Source organism: Aplysia californica, unplaced genomic scaffold, assembly GCF_000002075.1.
Source record: "Aplysia californica isolate F4 #8 unplaced genomic scaffold, AplCal3.0 scaffold00229, whole genome shotgun sequence".
Classification (NCBI taxonomy): domain Eukaryota; kingdom Metazoa; phylum Mollusca; class Gastropoda; order Aplysiida; family Aplysiidae; genus Aplysia; species Aplysia californica.
The window spans coordinates 654,445-679,325 of record NW_004797499.1 but is presented as its reverse complement, the minus strand read 5'-3'; the positions used below and the strand labels follow the sequence as shown (position 1 = coordinate 679,325).

At 39.1% G+C, this 24,881-nt stretch overlaps 2 protein-coding genes across 2 annotated transcripts in view; one reads left to right on the top strand and one right to left on the bottom strand.

The window, feature by feature from the left end:
* The window catches only part of LOC101847190 (FK506-binding protein 2), an 11,230-nt gene extending 6,136 nt beyond the window's left edge, over window positions 1-5,094 (top strand). The window contains exon 4 of the mRNA XM_005099915.3: window positions 329-5,094. Within this exon, the coding sequence (XP_005099972.1) occupies window positions 329-496 (168 nt within the window). The 3' untranslated portion in view covers window positions 497-5,094. The remainder of the gene's footprint in view (window positions 1-328) is intronic.
* An 11,414-nt stretch (window positions 5,095-16,508) lies between these two features.
* LOC101845852 (protein FAM207A) lies at window positions 16,509-24,570 on the bottom strand (the record flags this gene model as incomplete). Its single annotated transcript, XM_005099911.3, is given in 6 exon segments — window positions 16,509-17,225; window positions 18,405-18,461; window positions 20,909-21,059; window positions 21,774-21,969; window positions 23,353-23,560; window positions 24,406-24,570. Coding segments are annotated over 5 exon segments (672 nt in total). The 3' UTR covers window positions 16,509-17,098.
* Between the last annotated feature and the right edge of the window lie 311 nt (window positions 24,571-24,881).

The window sequence follows — 24,881 nt, the reverse complement described above, 5'->3', positions numbered from 1 at the left end:
CCCCCCCCCCCCCCCAAAAAAAAAACAGACAAGGAAAAAATAAAAAAATAGAGGTCTAGAATATTTATGCTGCAAAGTCGACATTGTCCAAGACAGCTACCCTTTGTTGAGGAGAAAATAGTTCTTTTAGACAGGTGAACATTTTGGACAGTGTCATAATGGTATGTAGAAAAAATGTAAGGTGGGAAGTGGTCGTTTGTACATGTGATTGTCTTAGACAGATTGCCATTAGAGCAGGTTTAAATGTATTTTTGCCCTCAGGGTGCAGAGAGCTGATGATTATGTACCCGACCTCAGAAGCTAACTCGTATCTTTGCTTTGTTTCCAGGTTTCTTCCTACCTGAAAAAGAAGTCTGAAGAGGCTGGTGAGTCCGGGGAATCGTCAGATGATCAGCATAAAGAAATCATCACACAGATCTTTAACCATGAAGACAAAGACAAGGATGGATTTATCTCCCATGAAGAATTTAGCGGCCCCAAGCACGATGAGCTCTGAGCGGAAAGTTGTTACATTCCATAGTTTGTGGAGAGTTCTTTTGTGTGATTGTGAGCAAATGTGATGGTTTTTATTCACAAATTCTAAGTCATGTTAATTATATTCTGTGTATTTGTCTTGTTGGTGTAAGTTGAATGATATTACATTGTTCTTTTATACTGAAAAGATCTATACAGTGAATTTTGTTTTTGTTCATAGCGTTTCTGAAACCTTAGAAAGGGTGCACTTTTTTCTTGTAAAGTGAACCATTATTTTTTTTTTTTTTTAAATTTACCAAATAGCTGTTGTGTTGCTCTTAGTTGCCTTGGAAACAAGTGTTGGTAGTATGGTAGCCTGTACACATTTTGAACCCTTACACTTTTAGTCTTAATCTTGTAGGCTTGACGCCTACTGTTGTAGATATTTAGGCTATTGAATTTTGATATTAAGCTATTATTTTATCAGTGCATGAAATCATGCAGTTATTTCGTTGCAAATCTTTTTAGAATGTTGTTGAACTGCAAGATTGAGGAATGAGTGTGTTTGAAGATTACCGGAAACTGTTTGAGAAAGGATTGTGTCGATTTGTTTTAAATGATGTGCTTTGCAAAGATGATTTTTTTTTTCTTTTTTGTCAAAGTGCTTCCTAAAGTAAAGGGCCATATTAATTTTTTTTACTGAGCATAACACAGTGATAAAATCTTTTTGTCTTTTGAATCATTTTTGAGACATCTACATTGTATACATTAGAAGTCACAAGATTGTGTTCTTTAAATGTCATAAAATTAATGGAAAAGATGACTCTTTACTTAACTTACGTAATTAGTTCCTATTTAGTGTGATGAGTTGTTCTACCTCTCAAGCTTTCATGTGGCGTTTGATGGCTTGCATTTTGCAATTAAAATCTTGAAGCCATTTATAGTAGAATTGCTCAACAATTAAATCACCCTTTTAGTTTTACTATTTCCTACATGATAGAAGGTTGCAAGTAATTCTGAATTATGCTTTGCCATGTAATTAGTGTTTCACAAGTTTGTCACTTTTGTTGAGTTTTAAATTTTCTGATGGCTAATACAGTGACAGTGACATTTTCTTTTTTGCACAGTGCTTTATTTTTTTCCCTTTTTTGATAAACAAATGTTTGTTATTGCGAATGAGTGAAATGAAACTTCAAACTTCAAATAATTTTGCTTTAAAGCTCTTAAAATTTACTGTTGTTTTTCTTTTCTGAGCTTTATTTTACTTTCTCACTTGCTTCCCATGCAAGTTTGGAACCCACACCACCCCCACCCTTAATGTTTGGGAGTATAGTAGCTTTGCAGCTTCAGTGAATATGGAGATCTTCTGCTCCATTTCTTCTCTCTTTGCTTTTTTGTAGTGGATGCATTGGTTGTCACCAGAATTTTTCTATTTGCAATGAAGAAGAAAGTATTTTTCACAACTGTCTTCAGATTTACTGAGGATTTGACTGTTCTATTAGCCTCTGCAACTTGAGTGGAAAACTTGATTGAAATTAATTAAGCTTTGGGCACATTGAGGACTTGCATATATTTTGTTTGAACAGTGAAACTGGTTTGCTTTTCTGTAGAGACAAAGTTTTATCAGAATAGCAACAATTCTCTTAGAAAAAAATTGCAGTCTGCATTGTGCCTTTTGCACCATCTTACTCTTACTGTTGATGATGATAATGTGGTGAGAGCGTGCGAATTGTTTGACACTGTCCTGCCATTTAGTACATTGTATCGGACACTTTCCATTCATGATTATCATATAATTTTTTAATAATTTGTTTTGAGACTTAGGATATACTTGTTACAAATTAGAAGTTTTCTCGTGATGCAGGAAATACATTCACATTCAGGCCACTGGTGCCGTGATGCGAGTGAAATTTTCTGAACCTGTTGGCTTTTGTGATTGATGCAGTGTTTGGCCAAGACACATTTTATATCAACACTTTATCTTTGTCATATCACACCTGATATATCAACTGGATTCCAGTCTCAGTATTAGAATTGACGGCCAGACGTATATTTAAAAATTTACAACAATAAGCATTTTGTTGAGAATAGTGAGTCAGTCTGTGTGCTATATAATAATAATTATATGCTACCGAGGCTTGCAAGCCTTCACGTTTGTTTCATTGTAGCCTACTTACCCTATCATGTTATTGTGCAGGCGAAAGATCACATCACAGAGATACTCAGTTGAATGGGTTCAGAGAGAATACAATACTTCTTAAATCTCTATGGCGACGATATTTCTTCACACTAATGAGTCAAATGCAATGTCATGCGGTTATAACAACAGAGTTGAAAAAGTGTATTTTGCGCCAGTTTAACAGTTACCTAGTTATTTTTACCTTTTATACTCTCCTGTCTTAGAGTGCCTAGAAGACATTTTAAGATGCTTGTCAGAAAGCTTTTTTGTACCTTTGCAGTGTTTTTCCTTAGTTTTTATGCATTTCATAAAGATGATAGAACATGAGTGACATAAATGCTCAGCTTGTGAAGTGCATTTAAACTTTCCAATTAACTGCCAAATTCAAAATCAAAATTTGTTAACTTTTTTCTCCTAATTTATTAAAGTACAGTGACAGTTTGAATACAATTTACTGGTACTGTGTGTGTGAACCAAAGTGATCTGGAATGAATGGAGTGGTGCTTTGGAGAGAAGTATGCTTTAGATTCAGAAACGGAAATTTTTCTCTCAGATGATCAGAGACTTATGTAAGCTTGACGTAAGAGCACTGCAATATTTAAACGTCGATCCCATGCCCACCTATTATTGTTATTATTCATACCTGCGTGAACTGAAGATAAAAGCTGTCAATAGCAAAAACTGTCACCTGTCGTTTGTTACATGCACAGGTTTTGTAGAGGTTGCCTTTTGTCGGTCCAATGTACCCATGTTTCGTCGTATGTCCCTTGTCTTCCATTATTATGTCTTCACTTCATCCCTTGATCTATCTCAAGTTAATTGACTGGAAAAATACAATCTTGCTTTTTGATGCAGGGTTCTATTATTCCATAAACAGAATTGTTATTTGAAGTCATGCCTGAATTTTCATTGGCGCTTGACTGACAGGGTCTTCATGGTAACGGTGTGGAAGGACATGTGCGGTTGCTCATACATGTTGATGAGTGATGGGCCATGCTGTAGCGTGCTCATATATTTTGATGATTGATGGGCTTTGCTACAGTGTGCTTCTTGGAACTGGGTTCTTTGCATCATGGCGCGATGCAGAACATTTTCATCTCACCCAGTTCTCAAGTTTCTTTTCACACTCACAGCTACCTCTTTTCTTTTTTTTGTGATCTCTCATGCTGTCACCTTTTTTTTTTTCTTCTTCTTTAAGCGTGTTGGGATTAATATTTTGGACATACATCAGCTGTCCTGAGAGTGACGAGGGTCTATTAATTTAAAACTCATGTTTATTGCCCGGTGTCCTTTGCTTTTAGTTTTTTGAGCGTATAACACTGTCACGGAAAGTGGCTTCACAAACCTTTGTAGAATTGCTCTATTTGAAGATTTTAGAGATCAATTTAGGTAGAGAGGTAATGTCTTCCAGAGAGTAAAAGGATTGTTGACCCTGTTTTTAATCAGTTTATTTCTACATTTTAGAAAGCATTGTTTAGACAGCTTTTCTGTTTCGTGTTGTCGTGTTGAAGATATGCCTGACTCGAATGAAATTTTACTTGTTCGAGGTGACTTCCAGCTCTGCTCACAGGCCTTGAACTTGGGGGGAAAAAAGTACTTCACATGATGAAGGTTGTGAAATACCACTTAAAGTTAAAATGCCCACCCCTTTTATCCGCGTTTTATTTAGTAAAATTCTCACTCAATGAAATGTGGGTGTCACTTTTAAGAGGGTTTCTTTTTCTGTTTTCCCTTGAATTTATTATTTGATATCTGAATCTCTCCTATGACAGTAAGTTATCAAGCTCAAGATAAAAACCAAAGTCAGTCCTTTGCTGCCTCCAGAAGTCACCACCACAAATTATCTGAGGATGTGGCAATGCTGTGAAGTGCCTGTTATTCAGATAAAGAAATAAATAGTGTCTCCTTTAAAAATCACCTGCATAAAATTGGAAATTGAAAAAGGAATGTTGAACATAACCAAATGTAAAAACTTTAACATACCCAATGCTTGAGCCTTGTTAACCTATATTTTCTCAGTTATAAAAATATCAATGCGGTCATCAGCTCATAAATATTGGTAGCCTATGTTTGAGATGAATTAAAAACCAAAAAGTAGGCTCTATTCTATAATAAGTTTGCAAATCATTTTAATATTATCACTGTCCAAGCTTTATGCCCCAGAATTACTCACTGGCAGGGCACTAGCCAGGTAACACAAGATTGACATCTTGAGATTTGCTCTAAAACATTTTTGTCAGCAAGGTGAAGTTTTCTCTTGTAGCTTGATGCTTGCAGTTGCTTTGCTTTTTTTTTTTGCTTTTTTTTTTTTTCTTCTTCCTGTTTGGTTGTGGGATCATCATGCAATCACTGCAGTGCTTAGCTGCATTTTGTTGATATATAATACTGACATCTCTCACTACACAAAATTTATTATGGTAAAATAATAAAGTTGAATAAATAAGTATCATAAAAAACAAGACAATGACCATTGTTTACTGTCTTTTTTTTATTTTTCTCTTATTTTCCCGCATACAGTACAGTGGAACTCAGATTGAACGAAGTTGCCGGGGCTGAACTAAAAAAATCTCGTTGAATCCGAGTGTTCGTAATAGCAAACATAAGGTTTTGTGTAATTACAATTACAGGCACTGAGCAAGTAATGAATAAAGAGAAGTAATATACGTTGCCTGAAATGCCTGCATATTATGAGCTGTGCAAAAAAAAAAAAGACCAATTAGTTCAAATGCACGCCGTGTTATCTCGATTGTTTGCCAAAAAGTTGTGTTTCTGTGTAGAGCCTACCATACGGCAACTTTTGATTCCATAGACCAGGGCACAATTCAATACGTAGATCTACGTCAAGACTAGCTTATCTTTGTAATAATGATCAGTTGCCCTGGGGGAAGGGAGCAACGCATTTGTACCTGCGACGTTCCATGCCAGACCGCTGGTGGGGTGCTCCCCCCCCCCCCCCCCTGACACGCGCACACACAGTCACATGCGTGCAAGCCGCCCATCCGACCCCGACAAACACTAAGCGTAGATTACATATGTGCGCGTGTTGGTATGAAAGAAGGCCGCTGATTGGTCGCATGCAATCGGCAAAGCAAATTATGGTGTAGATGCAATGGATGGTTTCAAAGTTCATTGTGGGAGAAAAATGAGTAAAGCCATGTCTGCGGAGGCTCTTCACCCTGGAAGCGACCTCGTTGAATCCAAGCTTGCTGATTTAAGTGCTCGTCGAATCCAGGTTATTTTTATTGATTTTAAAAGAAGAAAAAAAAAAACCCGGGGAATTCATCTCCTCTCATTGAATTAATCTGAGTTCTTATTGAATCCGAGTTCCACTGTATTTACTTGCACGTGCCAGTAGTGATTAACAAGTCGTTTCTTGTTGAGACCAATTGATATGAAATGCATGCCAATAGAGGAATCGGACCAGTGCCTGTGGTGTAATGTATTACCCACAGAAGACCCAAGTTTGTTTCTAAGTTCTGTGACTGAAGTGTCTTTAGGCCATTCCCAAAGGGGGGACATTAACTCGTTCTTATGCACAGTAGAGTTGTAAATGGGCTGATTCACCGATGTCATGCTCATAACTGTGCCGGAACTGCAACAGGGAACTGCTGCTTTTTCTTTCCTAATCCTTACTATCGTCATTTTTCCTCTACATGTACTTCTTTTGTCGTTTTGTATGTTTGTCCCACTCTTGTGACCCACTATTTCCGGGGTGCCTTGATAGTCGAAACAGACTTTGTGCTGTTGAAGTTGAAGCTAGAGAGGTGAGGAGAGTAAGTCTGATTCCCTGTAAGGACTTCTCTGTTGACATCCACCCCTTGGCACTCATACTCATATGACCTTATGCAGTTACGAGCGCCGTAAAACATCTACTACTAAAACAAAAACTAAGTTCTATACATGTAGTAGGGAGAAATTTTATTGTGTATCCTGGTCTTTCTGCTGGGATGTTGATGTTGTATCCCTCTTAGCCCAGGCAGGTTTCATCCAGTTCAAGTTCAAGCCTGCCTCCTAAATGATCTAAATTGAGTTGATGGGGTGGCGGGAGCATTAAAAAATCATCAAAATGTTGTTTTAAAAAGCCCCACTAGTACCCAAGTTCTGATTCCTTTGGAAAGCATACATTTAATATCAATGCTGAAAACTACATTCAAATCTCACACCACTAGGTTTTGTCAATGTATGAAAAGGAAACACTGCCAGCGAACAGGCAGCCAGAGGCACTCACTGCACACAGCACCTACTCTGCAGTTGCGCACGGACACCTCCCTTTCTCCCACACATGACTCTGCAAGCTGGTGCTTGAAGATTTGCTCCCTCCCCATCCTTGTACTACGGTAGCCTCTGATCCCACAATACATGTGATTTTCAATTTTGATTTATACACACGCACAAACAGAGAGACAATTTTTTTAAAATGTATTTTTAATTTAGATCATACAGAAGGTGAGCTGACCCTGCCTGTTCCAGCCAACCTAAACTGAAGAAAGGGACACAATGTCCCAGCCGAATGACTGAGATCCTCGATAAAAAAACTTTTCTCACAAGGGAATAACTCGCATAATTTGCAAGAAGGGTGAAGCACCTAATCACTATTCCACAGAAGCAGGTTGAGGCAGGGAGACAAAGCCTCTCACGGTCTGCTCTAATTTACTCTAAATAATATTAACAAAAAAAACAACCCCAAAAAACATTATACCGCCAGCCCCGCAATGCCAAAAAAAAAGATCAGAGAAAGGTATACGAGGACATGGCCTCTACTACATTTATCAAGAGGTCCAAGTTAAGATAAAGACACTCTGGTAAGTTCTGCGAGGTTGACTTTGAGGGTAATACAACAGAAAGACTGCAATACATGTACTCTATAAAAAGTTCTCCCCATTCAAAGTCAGGTCCCTGTGTGCGACAGCGAAGCATCTAACCACAGACACCAGTCTACAAGTGAGAAGCAGAAGACAATCAAGGCAAAGCTGCTCTTCGCAAATTTATTTGTTGAACATTCTCCCTCTGGCAATAGCTGACCATGCTAGACACCTGTTCCAGAAAATGTTTCCCGATTCAGATATGGGTCAGAGTTTCAAAATGTGGACGCACAAAGGCAAGGAAGCTTAGTGCCATTGCTATAGAGGCAACAGAATCTTGCAAAGGCTGAGCAATCAAGGCCATTTTCTCACTGAACGGATGTGAGCAATGACAAGGGATCAGAGCAGCAATATTCCACTGCTCTGGGGTGTCATGGTGACAGAAAAGTCATCACTGACAACACTGATGTCTAATCAGTTCCAACTCCTTGTGGTAGTTCAGGAGAGGAGAATATCTACCATGCCCCTGACAGTGAGTTCACTACACATGGACTTCATTGGGACATGCGGATCAGTTCTATTGCTGACAATGCTTATATAAATGTGATGCTTGGCCACTTGAATTGTGAGGCTCGGCTACCCAGTTCACTGAGCAGAATTCTGTCTGATTAAAGGCTTTTGTTTTTTAGAGATGTGCATTGGATGTTTTTTCACCCGCGTTGACACAATTAGATCATTTTTGGAAGCGGGGTTGACCCTGCCTGTCAGGGCCAACACAGGCTGAGAGGGATAAAACGTCCCAGGAAGACTAAAATACTCAATAAAAATACTCCCCACATGGGAATTGAAATCGAATCTCCGGTGTGTGATGGCAAAGCATCTAACTGATACGCCACGCACACCAGGGTTTCAAGGCTGCCCATGCTACCTTTTGAACATTGCTGCAAAGAAAGCGGCAGAGTCTTTGCATTGCTCTATTGAGCGAGATGAACCTGATTAATGTGTTTTACAACCTGGAAACCAGCAAACAAATAAAGTATACCGGTATTAGGCGTGTCTGAAATCTGTCTACTATTAAATTTAAACTGTGTTTCCTTTTCACACACATAAGAGAAAGACACGGTGACATTAAATGGAGTGCTCAGAGCACATACACTCAATACTTTATGCTATAACAAGCTTGCACCAGTAAACAAGAGCTTCACGTTAGACACCTGGAGGCTATTGAACAGGCATGTAGCAAACTAGTTTTGCCTACATCATGGTGAGTTACACACACAAAATATTCTTTGCCAGACAAAGTGTGAGTAAAAAAAATTTTTTATGCCGGCTCATGTCATGCCACTGGTTTTCCCTTTTTCCAGTGACACCCTGTGAAGTTGTTTTTTTTAAAATTACAGAGTGGAAGCTTAGTGTTCATTTTTGTAGGCGGAATGAAATTCTATGTTTGACATACTGCAGTACATTTCATTTTGAAGACCTTGCACTCAAGTTAGTTGTCAAAACAATTTCATTTTTATAACTTCAAAAAATATACACGAATAATGATACTTACACATATTGTGAATACATGACATACTTTTAACTGAAACTATAAACAGTTCACGTCTCGCAAATCAAAGGCATGCAGACTGTGTACTTTCTAATGCTCTTTTTAATGGACAAAACATTTTCAAAAAGTGCAACTTCCTTCCCTTGTTGGAAGGCTGAAAAATGGCAGAATACAATGAACATACTAGTGAAAACTGAAAGGTTGGCCATACAATATTGCCCCTTTTTTAAAAACTCCATTCTGCTAATTTGCAATCTATAACCTACTTTTTACATCTGTTGTGTTTTATTGCCTTGTTGTGTTTCATTGCCTTAATTGGGCGTCATTTTGTATTTGTTGCATTTTATTGTTGTTTATACCGGTTTCAAAACATATAGATCTGCTTTATTTCAGATATGGGTAAAGTCGACAAGGGTATATATAATATAACAAATATTCACGTGATGATTTGCAGAAGGCAGTTGAAGCTATACGGAATGGACAGAGCTGTTCTGGGGCAGCCAGAGAGTATAATATTCCTAGAAAGACTTAGCAGATAATGTCACAGGCAGATCTACCCTTGCCCGTAGGACTGGGAGGGAAGAAACATACCCACAGATATAGATAAAAATATTGTAGATAAGGTAACAGCTTCTTCAAAACTGGTTTCCCTTTAACCATACAGCAATTTTTGCTGAAAAAGGGAACTGTCCCCAAGAGGCTGGGACTCAAGACACAGTTCAAAGATGGGAAGGACTATTGGTAGGAATTAAAAAAGAGGCGTCCAGACCTTGTGATTCGAACCCCACAAAACTGTGCCTCGAAATGCTCAATATGATGACCAGGCCAGTAGTAAATAAATATTTTGATGATCTGGAGGGTTTGGTGAGGAGTTTGGGGCTGGAAAACAAACCTGACAAGTGACCAAGTGTGGAAATGCGACGAGACAGGTTCGCAATTCTCACCTGATGCCTCGAAAGTGACAGCACAGAGAGGAGTTCGGAACCTGGTTGCGCCATGCAGTCCGTCAACGGAGAGTGACGACATTGGCCTGCATCAAGGCTGCTGGGAAGGCCATTCCTCCACTCTGTGTTGTGAAAGGCAAGACCATAAAATCAGTCCAGTCCTTTGATACACAAGATGCTCCTGAAGGAACCGTCTGGGCGTATCAAGAGAAAAAATGCCTGGATGAACGATCAGATTGGAGTTAAATGGTTCACCCAGGTCTTTCTCGAACATGGTGGAGTGTCGCGGCCCCAGATGCTCATCCTGGATTTGCATCATAGTCACAAAGTACTTGAGATGCTGGAGCTGGCAGAGAAGGAGAGGATCCATGTTTTGGCCCTACCCCCACACACAACGCATGTCTTGCAGCCGCTTGACAGGGTTGTTTTCAAACCCTTCAAAGCAGCCTAGAGGAGAGCATGCACAGAGTTTTGGGCTGCCAACCGAGGACAAGTCATCAACAAAGTGACCTGGCCAGGACTTCTAAACAGGGTTTGGACTGCCACCATGACCCCGGGCCTACTCAGAAAGGCTTTTGAGGCTACAGGGATCGCACCTCTTTACAGACAGCGAACCCCAGCGTCTGCATTCCTTCCGTCAGAGGCCATGTATACAGAAGCTGACACTTTTATGGAGGCACTAGTGGCAGAACCCCCAGCTACTCAAGTGGACCAACCTCAGGAATTGGGCTCCCAGGACACTGACCAGGAAATTGGCACCACTGTCACTTTCAGTGGATGAGCAAGCTCAACTTCCTGAGCGGTGTCATGATTGACATCAGCTCCTCAGGAGACCTGACAGCCCTGGAGACGAGTCTGGGGGATCTGATCTCGAGAGAGGAAACTTTCCAGCAACCTACCTGGTCCAAGTCAGCAAACCCAAGAAATCAAGCAAGTGCCTCTTTTTGCTGCGGAGTGGAATTTAGAAATAGGTCGCCTGTTGGACGTCGTTCCGACAGCAGCAACCCGCAACGTCCAGCAGCCATGGCAAGTCAAGGGCCATCACGACACACCGACTGCTGACCAGCAAAGAGGCCATTGAGGAGAACAGAGCCCCAATGGAAAAAAAGGCGCAAGAAGAGGCTGCCAAACTGGAACGGAGGAAAAAGGAAGAAGAAAGTTAGAGAAGGACAAACAAAAGAATACTAACGGAAGAAAATCTCATTTGTCAATTAACATTTGATTAAAATTGGTGTCAGGTCTGTCAAAATTTGTTATGAAACTTTGTTTACTTTTGCTATTGGCCTACTTGAAGCATAAGGTGATTTAGTCACTGACTGGCATATATATATATATATCGTTGCCGTTGTGCACCAACGCTGTAAGCGACAAAAAAAATTTTAATCCACTTTTTTTTTGCTTATATGATTCTGTTTAACATACAGTATGTCCCAGTCAAACAATATTTGACACAGGTGAAAAATAAGTAAATTAAAACACAAATGAAAAAAAAAACCTATCTCCAACTGCGTGAAAGCCGTCGGGCAAAAAAACTGTAAACGCCAGTGAGGCACCTAATTGCTTTGTGCCGGCACCCCAGCGTGATCAGCCGTCGCGCCGTGTCGCTTGTTGGGAAATATTAGAGGGCCTAATAATAGTGTCATGCCTGACGGTCCATCTTACGCAACGTTGGGTCCCTTTTTTTAGCATGATAGTGGGTCGTGAACAAGGTACTTTGCGCTGGAAAGCCCAGAACATTGCCCAAGACGAAGGAACGGATTAAGTACCAATAAGGTGTTTCACACTTCAAGCAGAAGATCAACAAACAGTCAAATTAAAATGCAATGCCCCATTAAACATCGGAAGGTCTATGCCCATGTATGGAAAAAGTACCAATAATGTTTTTCACACTTCCAACTAAACTGCAGCCTCTTTCCTTAACTACAACAAAGTAAATATTGATAAAATGCAAAGAGGAGCAAATCAAACATGCCAGACCGCATTAAATCTATATTCATATGTGGACATGGAAAACAGCTTTAATGCCCGCGTACACCAATCACAGGTTAACCCTAAACGTGTTAGAATTCCAAATTTGTTCTCCCTCGTAACCAATAAATCAACACACTTTGCCAACGCCTGGCGGCTTTCAACGCGGTGTTATATTATAAGACTGGTTTGTATGACCATTTATAGTGTTTGGAGACCAAATTCTTTTTTGTGTCTTGAAAATTTTATATTACTGTATACTGAAAAACTCATGCAGTCAGTCAAGGATTGTTAAGCGAAACGAGCGTCTGTTTTATTCTTCACTAAACATCTTTCCCTTCAGCAGGGGTCAACGTTTGGTCCAGTTGTCACTTTCGAGATCTGAAAAATGTGCTGATCGTCAAGACAAAAATTCTTCCCCCAAAATATTGCCGCTTAATGAAGTATCAGAAAGTGCCATCGAAGACATAGTAGACAATGTTTTCTTGAACAAAACCTCAGAATTATATATTTCTGTGTCATGCTTTGACACGTCGGACTTTTCACTGGATACTTGTTCAACACCACGCAGAAATTCGTCAGTGACCACATTTGACCAAACTCAACCACTCTTGGAGAGCTTCAGGGGCAGGCTTCTTGTCCTGTCCTTTCAGTCCCAACGAGTTCTCTGCATGTTACGTTGCAGTCTGACGTCACTGTAGTTTCAGTTGATCATATTGCTGTCACAGCTGATATTACTCCAGCTCCAGTTGTAGCCAGTATCAACACAACCGACATCCCCTCAGCATCCTCTACCGACAGCCGACATCCCCTCAGCATCATCTACCGACACAGTCGACGCCCTTCTAGCATCAGACGCTGGCCCTGTGGACTCGGTCAACAACCTCCCGGTATCAATTGCTAGCATGGGCAGCAGGGTACTAACAACAATCTCATGCCTACCCGAGCCACCTGCAGAAGCTGTCCCCGCCGATGAAGAATTCTCTACCCTGACTCAAAAACCAGGGAAAAAAGGTGTTGAAAATTGGTAGAGAAACAAACAGAGATTTCTCAGGGAGTCGGGGTAAAGCTATGTCTCTGCCCAAAGACCAGCACGTCAACTTCTGGAACCTTGCAACCGCACCTGCAAAGGGATGGAGTGCAATTCTCTTTCAGACGAAGACAGAGCAGAGATTTTTGACTGTGTGTGGTCACTATCATGGGAGAGTAAAAAAGTGTACGTCAACGGTCTAGTTGACAAGGTTAATGTGAAGAGGAAGCGGACAACTTCGGAAGTATCGAAAAGATCCTGCTCATATCAATATTTCTTGAAGAAATGTGGAGTAAGAGTTCGTGTATACAAAAAAATGTTTTGCTTAGATGTGGTGTTCCTCAGAGGTCTGTTCTTGGACCTGTCTTGTTTACAATGTATACACAACCTATTGCTGATATTTTAAGTCAATATGGCATGAATTACCATCTTTATGCTGATGACACTCAAATTTATAAGTCTATTGATTTCGATCAAATACCACTTTTAGTCGACTCTACTGAACAATGTACTAGAGATTTAAAAATATGGACGACCAGCAATAAATTGAAACTAAATGATGACAAGACGGAAATAATGTTGAGTGGAAATACAAAAGCCATTAAAAATCTTCCAGAGCTACAAATTGATATTAATAACCATACCATTCGTTCAAAAAGAAGTCTTAAAAATCAAGGGGTTCAGTTGGATTATGATATGTCTATGTCCTCCCAAATAAGCCAGCTCAGCAAAAGTATTTACTTTCAGCTTAAGAAAATTGGCAGTGTAAGAAATTATTTAACTAAAGCAGCTGCCAAGACACTTGTAACAACACTCATTTTATCAAAGTTAGATTACTGTAATGTTATTTTGTCCGGTTTGACATCCGAAAAACTATCAAAGTTACAAGTACTCCAAAATCAAGCAGCAAAATTGATAATGAAACAAAAGAAATCAGCCCACGTAACACCAATTCTAAAAGAACTACACTGGCTGCCAATAAAACAAAGGATTAAATACAAAACTGCCGTTCTCTGTTTTAAATGTATGATAGTGCACCTTTTTATCTTAAAACATTCCTGGAATTATATAATCCACCTAGAGCCCTTAGATCAGCCTCTGACGATCTAATTCTTAAAACTCCAAAACAAAATTACAAAACATACGGCGAGCGTTCCTTTTTGTTCTTTGGTCCCCAGGTATGGAACGAACTCCCATATAAAATAAGATCTGCCCCAACAATTTCCATTTTCAAAAATCAGCTGAAGCATTTTTTATTCACAAAAGCATACCTGTCATAATGATGTACTGTGATATATATGCATGTGTATGCCAGACTGTGAGACTGAAGAAATAGCAAGTGAGAATGAGAGAGAGAAAAAGAGAGAGAGAAAAGAGAGAGAAAAGACAGAGAGGGAGAGAGAAAGAGAGAGAGAGATAGAGGGAGAGAGAGAGAGAGGGACAGAGACAGAGAGAGAGAGACAGAGAGAGACAGAGAGAGAGAGAGAGAACGGAAATGTTTTTCTATCTGTATAGAATTTATGTTTTAGTTACTCACGTTTCAACTTTATTTTGACTGTTCGTGAATTTTTTATTGCATTGTATATTTTTAGTGAACACATTTTCAACCTCAATGCGAGACTTTTTCTGGTATAAAATATTCCACATATGCATTTATATTATATGTATAATACTTTGTTTTACGTACACATTTGTGTCGATTAATTTTTAAGATGTGATGTCTTTTTCATTGTAATGCGCATTGAGCATCTTTTAGGAAATGGAAATGCGCAGTATAAATGCTATTTATTATTATTATTATTACCAGTACTCTAGCTTTAGACTGGATGATTCGAAATTCCACTGATTCCTTGCAGTCAGATTCAGAAAGCCCTGCCAAACGCAGACTTAAATCTCTTGTTCAAAGTGATGAAAAAGTGTTCCTGGTGAATGAATTCTTTGGATTATTACCAAAATTCCCATCTCACTATTGTCGTAAAACCTCTGCAAAGCTTTATCTGGAGCCTCACTTTCGTTCTCTGGCAGATTTACACTGGGAGTACTTGAAAAAGTGTGAAGAACTGGGCCGCAAGGGCTTGGGACTAACGGTGTTCAATGAGGAGTTTCACAAAAATAATTTGGCGTTACATCATCCCCAAAATTACCTATGTGACTTATGTGTGTCCCACAGCGTTGGAAACATGGACGAAGGGACATGGACACAGCACATGCGACTGAAGGAAAGAGCCTTTGCTGAGAAAGAGATGGACAAGAAACTGTCTCTCGAAGGTTCAGCTGACGGAGTCAGGGCTGTTACCATCTGTATGGACTTGGAGTCTGTGCTTCTTGCTCGCTCTCTTCAAGCATCTGCCATCTACTACAGAACAAAACTCACAGTACACAACTTCACCGTCTACGATCTAGTCTCCAAGGACGAGCTGTGTTAGATGTGGCATGAAGGAGAAAGTGGGCTCACTTCAAACGAAGTTGATCGTGTGTGGTAGATTACCTAAACGCTAAAACCGAAGTGGACAGGATAATCATTTTTAGTGATGGATGCATAATATCAAAACAAAAACGTTGTACTTGCCAATGCTATTAGTGACTTTTGCGCTCGCACAGGTAAGACAGTGGAGCATAAATATCTTGTCAAGGGACACACGCACATGGAAGTGGATTCCTGCCTCAGTATTATTGAGAGACCAGCAAAAGGTGTTCCGGTGTACCTGCTGGCGGACTACATTGACATCATGGGTAGAGCCAGGTGCAACCCCAGACCCTTTGAGATCAAGTACCAAAATCACACATTTTTCAAGGATTATTCCAAACTCAGACCATACAAAAGTGTGAGGCCAGGTCGTGGGAAAGGTGACCCACAAGTGGTGGACATTCGTTGCCTTATACGCCTGATCGGAACATATCCTTCAAGTTGACAATTGATGAGGACTGGAAGGATATTCCTCGGGGAAGAGGGCAATCAGAGGTAGCCGCTGAAAAACCGGGACCTCTTTACACAGAGACCTTGAAGATCACAGGCGTGAAATTCAAACACCTCCAGGAACTAAAAGCCGTTATCCCTAAAGACCACCATGCATTCTGCGATAATCTTCAGCACTAAATATATAATGTATAATATGTGAATTTTAAATATTCATTTCATCTGCAGCTGAGAGGAACAGAGGGTGAGAGAGAGAAAGAGAGAAGAATGAGATGTGAAAGATGATACAGACAGAGAGAGAGAGAGGATGAGAGGCTGTGTGTACATCAGAATTACAGAAAAGGTGATATTAAATGAATAATGAGAGAAAGAGAGAGAGAGAGAGAGAGAAAAGAGAGAAAGAGAGGGTGTGTGTGTGTGTGTGAGAGAGATAGAGAGAGAGAGAGAGAGAGACAGTTTGGCAGATAGAGATCGAGAGAGAGAAAAAAATAAGGGGGGGGGGGGGGGGGGGTAATGACACTATTTTTTTCATCGCTCATTGTGCTTTATCGTATTTTCTCAATGTCTGGATGTTTTTTCGTGTTTTATTGTTAGTATGTTTGTGTGTTTGTATTGTTTAAACGGCAAATAAATATTCTATTAACAAACAATGACAAGGTAGTGGTTCTTTCTATGTTTAAATGTCTTTAATTTCTTCTTTAATGACAAATTATGCCGTCATCAAAATATACTCAAAAACAAAACCACTGAAATGACATCCTCTGACGACAAGCAATTCAGACCCGCTGTGCACAAAACAGGTATGCGACACGCTTGGCGCTTACCGGGTCTGTGCACGACGATAAACTCGAGCAGAAATCTTTTAAGTCCTTTTTCTTTGTAATTATTCATTTCACTACTCCAAACAACATGTGAGAAGGTGAAGAATCATATTTTATTAGTAAAAGTTGAAAAGTTTTCTAAAATATTAAGAAATAAAAGAAATAATTAGTTTTTTGCTTGTCCTGTAAAATTTTGTTGGTCGCGCTTAGTGGGTTTGTGCACGACGGCAACGATATGAAAAATTACTAGGGAAACTGTTTACATTGATAAAACCAGATACTAAAAATAGACTGGAATTGACAATGCATATCAGTTTATTACTGTGGAGGGATGTCTCGCAGCCCCTTTATCTCTCTCTCTCTCGCAATAAAACCTTCATATTTTTACAAGCAACACGATACATGATAAACATCTCTACAGTGGTTTATGTGTCACGAACACATTTCCTGTTCTTCTTGCTTCAGCTTATGTTTCAAGTGGTCCTTGATTGTGGCAGCAGCGTTTTCTTGGAACATCGGGTGCTGGTGCACGCGGTGGAACAGGGAGATGTCATCTAGCCTGGTAAATAAAGGGTGAATTCAGTAAGTTAATCTGAAAGCATGGCATTAGTACTTTCATCACTAGTGATATAATAGCAGTAGCGCCATATCATTATGTTTGAAAGAGTTGGCTTGGCTAGATCAGTGAGAGAATACATGAAAGGAGGCCAGAGAAAACTGGAAAAAATTTTCTCTTATGAGACAATAAAACTTTCAAGGGGCCAAATTTGTTTAACTATTATCAAACTTTACAAACTGATTTTTTAAAATGTATCAATATCACATAATTAATTGATTTTCATAAGTTTTTTTACTCTTTAACAGGAAAACTTCCATGTTCACTTGACTGCTACGAAGTGCCAGTTTCATTTGTTAGGGCAGAAGGCCACACAACATTAACACATTTCCATAAATTAAATCTTTAGCGGGTTTTGAGAGATTTCTTTGTGAAAAATTCACATTTCTTTCTTAAAACTCGAAAAAAAATATACAGTAGTTTAACAAGCATTCAATTTCAATACAACAAAAGTAAATGATGAAATTTCTTCACACATAAACTTTCTACATCAAATATGGGATATATATGAAAGGCAAACTTGGCATAGCATGAAGTTTTTAAAGAAAGACTGCTTTTGAATAAGGACCACATTTCTGCAGTTAGTAAAATTAACTTAAACACATTTTCTTTCGGCTGTTTCCAGCTTACTGAAAGGAGAATGTCTATAGCAGAGGCAAAAAATGAAGATCTTTTAAAGAGAACCAAAGTATAGACCTACATGAAAGTGTACACAGTGGACACCAACAAAAAAACTCAGGGTAGGCATGCTTTTGATAAAGCAAATTGCCCTACCAGTCCTCAGAGTAATGAGGGAAAAGTAACTTGCTACTGCAAGAATTCTGTTTTAATTAAAACTTTTTCCACACACACACACAATGCCATTGGATATTTTTACATAGTTACATAAAATCCCAGTCCCTAAAGAGTTAAAGCAATAGCAAAGAGTAGTACTGCACCCAAGCAAGGCATAAAGCAGGCTTCAAACTTATTTACCATGCTATGAAAGCATCAAAAACTTTTGTGAGAAGGTGAAGTAAAAGGCAAATAAGAATTATATACACTATAAAAAATCCCCTATTTACTCAAACTTGAAAATGGGTGAACAATACCTCACCAAATAAGAGATAAAGCCCTACTTACATTTGTTTTTTTCTTTTCCTCTCCTTTGGTATTGATCTGGATTTCTCGTCAGTCTCTCTGTAAAACAAAATAAAAATTCAGTGACACTTTTATACAACAAACAACTTGGACTAAATGAAAGGAGGATTCACTGTTTTCTTTACTCATTAACTTATTCGCTACGCCAAGCCGTAGCGGGCGGCGCGGCTAGAGTGCCGTCAGTACGCTAAGCCGCCCCCGACGGCTCGAGAACTGACGTTCAATTTTAGCTTGGTTTCTATTCCAATCCACATATCCATGTCAAAATAAAGGTCATAATATAAAGTTGACTTCCGGGTCAAGCGTTTCCACCGAAAATCGGAAGTTTTGATTCAGTTTTGAAACACGATTTCGAAGTTTATGCGACATTGTTTGATCAAGAAGTCCAAATTATAGCCCAGACACCAGTCTTACTACTTTTACACAACAAAATGTATTATTATTTTGCTCACTAAAAAAGTGTAGGACTCTTCTTTATAATATTGATACTACTGGAATCAAATTGCCAGTGCACTGTAATTGAGAAATCAACATTTTTGAGTGCTAGATCTAGGCCTAGATCTAAATAGCCAAAATATTTTTTTTCTCCCCAAAATCACTACTTTTTGGTGAATTTACTCAAAGGTACCACCGCAGACATGTATAGGTTTATTCCAAATGCAATTCTGAATAATTCCATATAAGATAAGAGTGTTTTTTTTCTGTTTGGGATCCTTTTTTCAAAATTATTTTAAAAAATTTTTTTTTTCAATATCGGAGGTTATGATCCAAATGTACAAATATTATGGAATGTATGTAAATAACTGCTCATTTTTCAATATTTTCCTGTTCTATATATACAGTTATGGTTATTTTGATGTATAATTTGACTAGGTGCAAACATATTTTTTGAGTTTCATCTGAGATTATAAATTTTTTGTTTTCAAATTTTATCCGCAGCCAATCACAATTGTGTTGCATAATCGCCTCTTACAGGAACCAAAGTTGAAAAATACTCAAATAAACAATACAGATATATTCTACAAACCATACTGAAAATGTTGGTATATAATATGTTGATATTTATTTGAATGTATGGCCCCCAAGACCTGTGAACTGCGCACTAGTCATCATCTCATTTCGCCCTCCCGAAAAAAATTCGTCCACAAGCCAAAAATAACACGTAGCGAATGAGTTAAATTCAACAAAATAACCCACATTCACAGAACACATAAATGAACAAACTCAAGCTCAACCAAGTCCATTGCAGGGCAAACATCCCCCCCTCCCCCATTTATATGGTATCCTGCATTTTTCTTTCAAATGAAATTTGTCTGTTCTATCTCTAGAGTTCATCAGTCACAGTGCACCCGACTGATGATACATCAGACATACAGCCAACTTAACACGTTTAACCCACGCAGCGCACAGAGCGCACAACACTTGTGTGTGTGTGTGTGTGTGTGTGTGTGTGTGTGTGTGTGTGTGTGTGTGTGTGTGTGTGTGTGTGTGTGTGCGCACATGTGCCTGCGTGCTGTCTGTGTGTGTGCGTGTGTGTTTGTGTGTGTGTGCGTGTGTGTTTGTGTGTGTGTGCTCGCGCGCCTGGGGTGCCCATCAGCGTTTTTGGGTATCGACACCAAGACGTTAACGCCGCCATCAGCTAGGCCCTACACCGGATCTTGTTAAAAAAACAAGTCACATAACACAGTCATGCAGTTTAACTAATCAGGCTTTTCACACAGCTCATACTGGGATTTGCAATTTATGATCACAAAAGTTCACATTGCTATTAACTCACTTGAGCCTATTTCAGTGTGTTTACGGGAAGCCCCACTGGCTCGGCGGCCTAATCGAGGTGTATTTAAGGGATGCGCTTTATCAATTGCCTGTGTTTTTCAGTTACAAGCTACACGAAGCGGCGAGCCAACATTTAACCTACTTGTTTCGTTTCGCTAAAAATTTGGTTAATTTATGTGCGATACTTTTTTTTAGGCAATAACGGACTAAATCAGTCACCGGAGCACTGCCATAGATGATTTTATTATAAATTTGACGCAAAAACAAATTGCTTAATCCCAAGACATTGCCATTTTAAAATATTGATATAAAAACAATTCGAATAAATCAGATGCAGTTTTATTTTTCTGTGAGAGCATTTCTTTCTTTCTTTTGTTGCAGTAAAAAAAATCATGATAGCCTTCGGTCTTTTTGCTGTTAACAATTCAATATATATATACCCCAAAACTGTCAGGCTGCAACAATGGTTGTTGGGTGAAAAATAGCCCAGGCCCAAGAGAGTTAATGTATACTCCGATTCAACAAAATTGAAGGCCAATCCCTTTTTCTTGCTCTGAAAAGAACAGAGGCACATCTCTGCCATGAACATTCCAACTAAATCATACCGTGTAGTTAAATCCCAGTGAGTTATGCTTTTAATTTCATTTAACTGGTACCCCTCACTTATAGTGAGCAGTATGTACATAATGTACTTCACAAAGGTCACTCACTTTTTTGCATCAAGGGGTGCTGATTTCTTGAGGAGGAGTTCTAGTGTGGGCAAAGCATCTTCCATAGGAGTAAGGTCTCCCACTATGGGAGTGTTCTGTTTTTGCTTCCTCTGCTTATTTTTCTGCTTGGCACTTTGGATAGAATCCATTTCTGAAATTAAAACAAAAACATTCTCATTTTATAGCTTTAAATTAAAGAGTCTGTGATTTGAAAAATGTATTGCCTACAAAGCTTCCATTTTAAATTTCAGTAATAGTGAAGAAAAGCAAAATCATGACATGTGAAATGAGATGCCTGAGGAAGATTGTAAACAAGCTAAGAAGAGACAGGATTTGTTACTCAGCTATCAGAGAAGTAGTGGATACCTTAACAACCCAACAGCATATTGAAAAGCAATAATCAAATAATTTGGATAACTTGCATGCCTAGCATTCAACCTGCCCTAAAAGCATACAACACAAGAATGTCTCGCTAAAGAACTAGAGAAAGACCAAGGAAAAGACGGCCTGAGAGAGTGAAAAACACCTTGGAAGCTTTGCAATTTCCAGCTCTAAGAGGTATTCCAGCTAGCCTAAGCCTGATGTCTCCACAGGATCGTGAAACCTCAAGGTACAATGGAGAAAAAGTAGGAAAGAAAAGAATAGTGACAGAAGTGTAACTTGTGCACAATTGAACAGATAATGAACATATGATGGTCTAACCATCAAACTATGTTACTCTAGTCAGTTCATTGTATTGATGATGTAAGTGGCTCAAGAGCATCATAAGCATCCAGTAACAAGATATTACAAACGCTCGTTAATGCCGAGTTTGACCGCAATTCAACAAAGACAAAATTGTATTTTTTAAACCAAAAGCACTCACTGGCCATCCATGCTTCTCTTCGAAGCTGAAGCTTCTCTTTCTTCTTTAAGTTTTGACCTTTGAAAGTTTTACTAGTGACTGAACTGCAGGCATCAAAATCTGGTAGTTTCTGCTTTAAAAGGTGCAACCCTGACAGGTCGACGTCTTTGAACAAGCTGTCACCGTGAGGAACACCCGCAGGGGCACAGGGGGGAGGCTGTGGAAATACAAAGAAAATCACTGAAGTCTGCACTCGGCAGTGAGACGATCACGGGCATATACTATATATAATGCAGAACAAAGTCTTCCAAATTCCAACGTATGAACTAAAAGTGAAGTTGATTAAATAAACTATCTTATTCTCATGCTATAGTTGAATAAGCAACGAATTGAGAAGTATGGTGTTCAGCTCACTGAATCAATCTTTATTTGCATTCTCCCAGAAAAGCATTCTAGTACTTCTGACGGATGAGAGGCACTGAAGGACTATCATCAGGCTGAAGAAATTGCCCATGAATCCTATAAAGTAAATCCCAGCTGAAAGTTGACCTATCTTTAAAGAGTGCTCCAAAATCACCATCAATGAACCACAAGCCATGTTTGAGAGCAGCAATTTTTAGAGGAGTCACGCATGTTTTACAGACCAATACATACAGATCTACTTTTGGAACAGTCACCAGCCTTGTGATTCCAGCGCTCAAATTTAAGAAACAATACCGTATACTTTTCACCCCACACCAGCAGATTCAACAGAATATATTTTACACTCAACCATGAACGTTATTACTGCTACTACATCTTTCATCAAAATAGTCCCTGAAGGATCAACAAACTCTGACTCAGTGAAAGAAACAGCTTGTTCTGTAAACTGCAGAAAGGGATGCATTTGCTGACATTTTTCTCCCTCACAATTTCTGACTTCACTCAGTATGTACTCACTCACCATATAAGTAAGTTCAAACTGGCTATAGATGCAAAAACAAGGGGCACAGTGGCGATGTCAAACCTCCACCCCTCAAACTTCTGTCAGTCTCTCTCTCTTTGTCTGAGTTAGTCCTATTTTCTTAGTAAAAACACTAACAGGGTATCAAATGGTATCTCACTGAGAGTTTCCCAACATTCAATATTAATTAGCACATTGCTGAAGGTCTTTAACTGTATTCCCTGGCCACAGTAGGACTCTGGCATTGCCAGTTTTTTAAAAAGACATACAATACGTGTGTGTGTGCTGCTGCCAAATGAACACTGATCATTAAATGCTTGCTTCTGAAACGGTCAATTCAGTTCCCAGCACTACTACTGCAATCAAAACTAACCTTACATTTTCAATTTGGAATCAAGATCAAAGGGGAAAAAACAACTCTCTCTGAAACAAAATTACAGTACTACACTACGAAAACTGCAAAAGGTCCACAAAAATAAAGTTATAATATTAGTCAATGTGAACCATACCTGATGTATTGGGAGGGGCGAGTGTGATCCTTTGACTTTACATTATAAGATTTAAAATGCTCATGATATTAGTGAGACCTTGAATTCCACAATGAAATATATTTCGCATATTAAAATAACAAAGCAAAAACTTAAACGCATTCATTACCATCATGAGTCTGGAAATATTTGCATCATCCTGCATCTCCGCATCACCATCAGTTGCCGATTGTTTTGATGACTGCTCCTTTGTCTTGCTTTTCTGAGCTGCAGCATGAAATTTTTGTCTCGCTCTTTTCATTTTCGCCATGATGCCGCGTATCTTTGTGAGGTTGACTTTTAAAATTTTTCCAGTAGGATTTTAAATGTTTTTGAATCTGAAAAGAAAATACACAAACATAATAAACTTTAAAACCTGCATTTAGTAGGCAATTCAAAAAATGTCTCTGAAGGTGAAACCCAATAGGTAGGGTGTGACAAATGTAATAGGTGGTATCATCGCAGTTATATATTGGGTATTCACATGATGGAGACTTTCACCTTCAATGTTGTGTGTGTAAAGGTTCTGTACAAGGACCTAAATTGATCCAATATTGAGTAGAAGCAGATTGAAAGACTTTGAATAGATATAGGCCTACACAGAGAGTGAGAACCTCTTTTTATGCTCATTTAAACACATTTTGTTCCTGATTACATTCACATTCAATAAAGAACAACACCAGTATGTCTTGTTAACTAAGAATGCATTGAAGTCTATATGTGAGCAGTTGGAATGTTATGAATCTCTGGATCGCTATATGATGCATGATGTTATGATTGGCAGATTGATGATAAATTATTCATTCTAAAGATGCTTTCAATATAATTTATCTCTTAAAATTATTACCAAGTTGAATTTCTTGAAACTGGTACATTATTAAATTTTAATACATGTACATATTGATTTCATTACACTAATAAAGCAACATGAATTTACTTAAAATATGTATCATGTCTTTATAATACTTTAATATGGATTGCTCTCTGGATAGATGAGGGTATTCCTATTGTAGTTGTAGTAGTAGGCTCTGGCTGCTGGCGGTTTTAGATCCATCTTTATGGGGTGACCAAACCATTTCATTTGTTGGTTTTCTATGTGAGAGATGCATGATTATGACCCTTATTCCTCATTCCTCTTTCTCTTCTTGTCAAGTTAATGGTTTCATAAAACATTCCATCTTACATCTCTTGATCCACAAAAACAATGTCTGTTCATTGGTCGTATTCTATTGCTTTATCGCATCTGCCTATGTTTGAAGACGGCATCTGTGCAACCTGTGTTTTTAAAAATCAGAAACATACAAATACAAACAAACCAACATCATTTCTTCTTCTTCTTCTCCTCCTCCTCCCCCTTCTCACTCTCTCAAACCCCATCCCTCCCCCTCTCTCTCTCTTTTTCTCTCCCAAACCCCACCCCACCCCCTCTCTCTTTCTATCTCTCTCTCCCCCATCCTTCCTCTCCCTCCCATACCCCCCGCTCTCTCACTCTATATCTTCCAAACCCCATCCCCCCTTCTCTCTCTCCCAAAACCCATCCCCCTCCCTCTCTCTCTCCCATACCCATCCCTTCCCCCCCCTCTCTCTCTCCCATACCCCTCCCCCCTCTCTCTCCCCCATATCCCCCTCTCTTTATCTTCCATACCAGATACCCCCCCC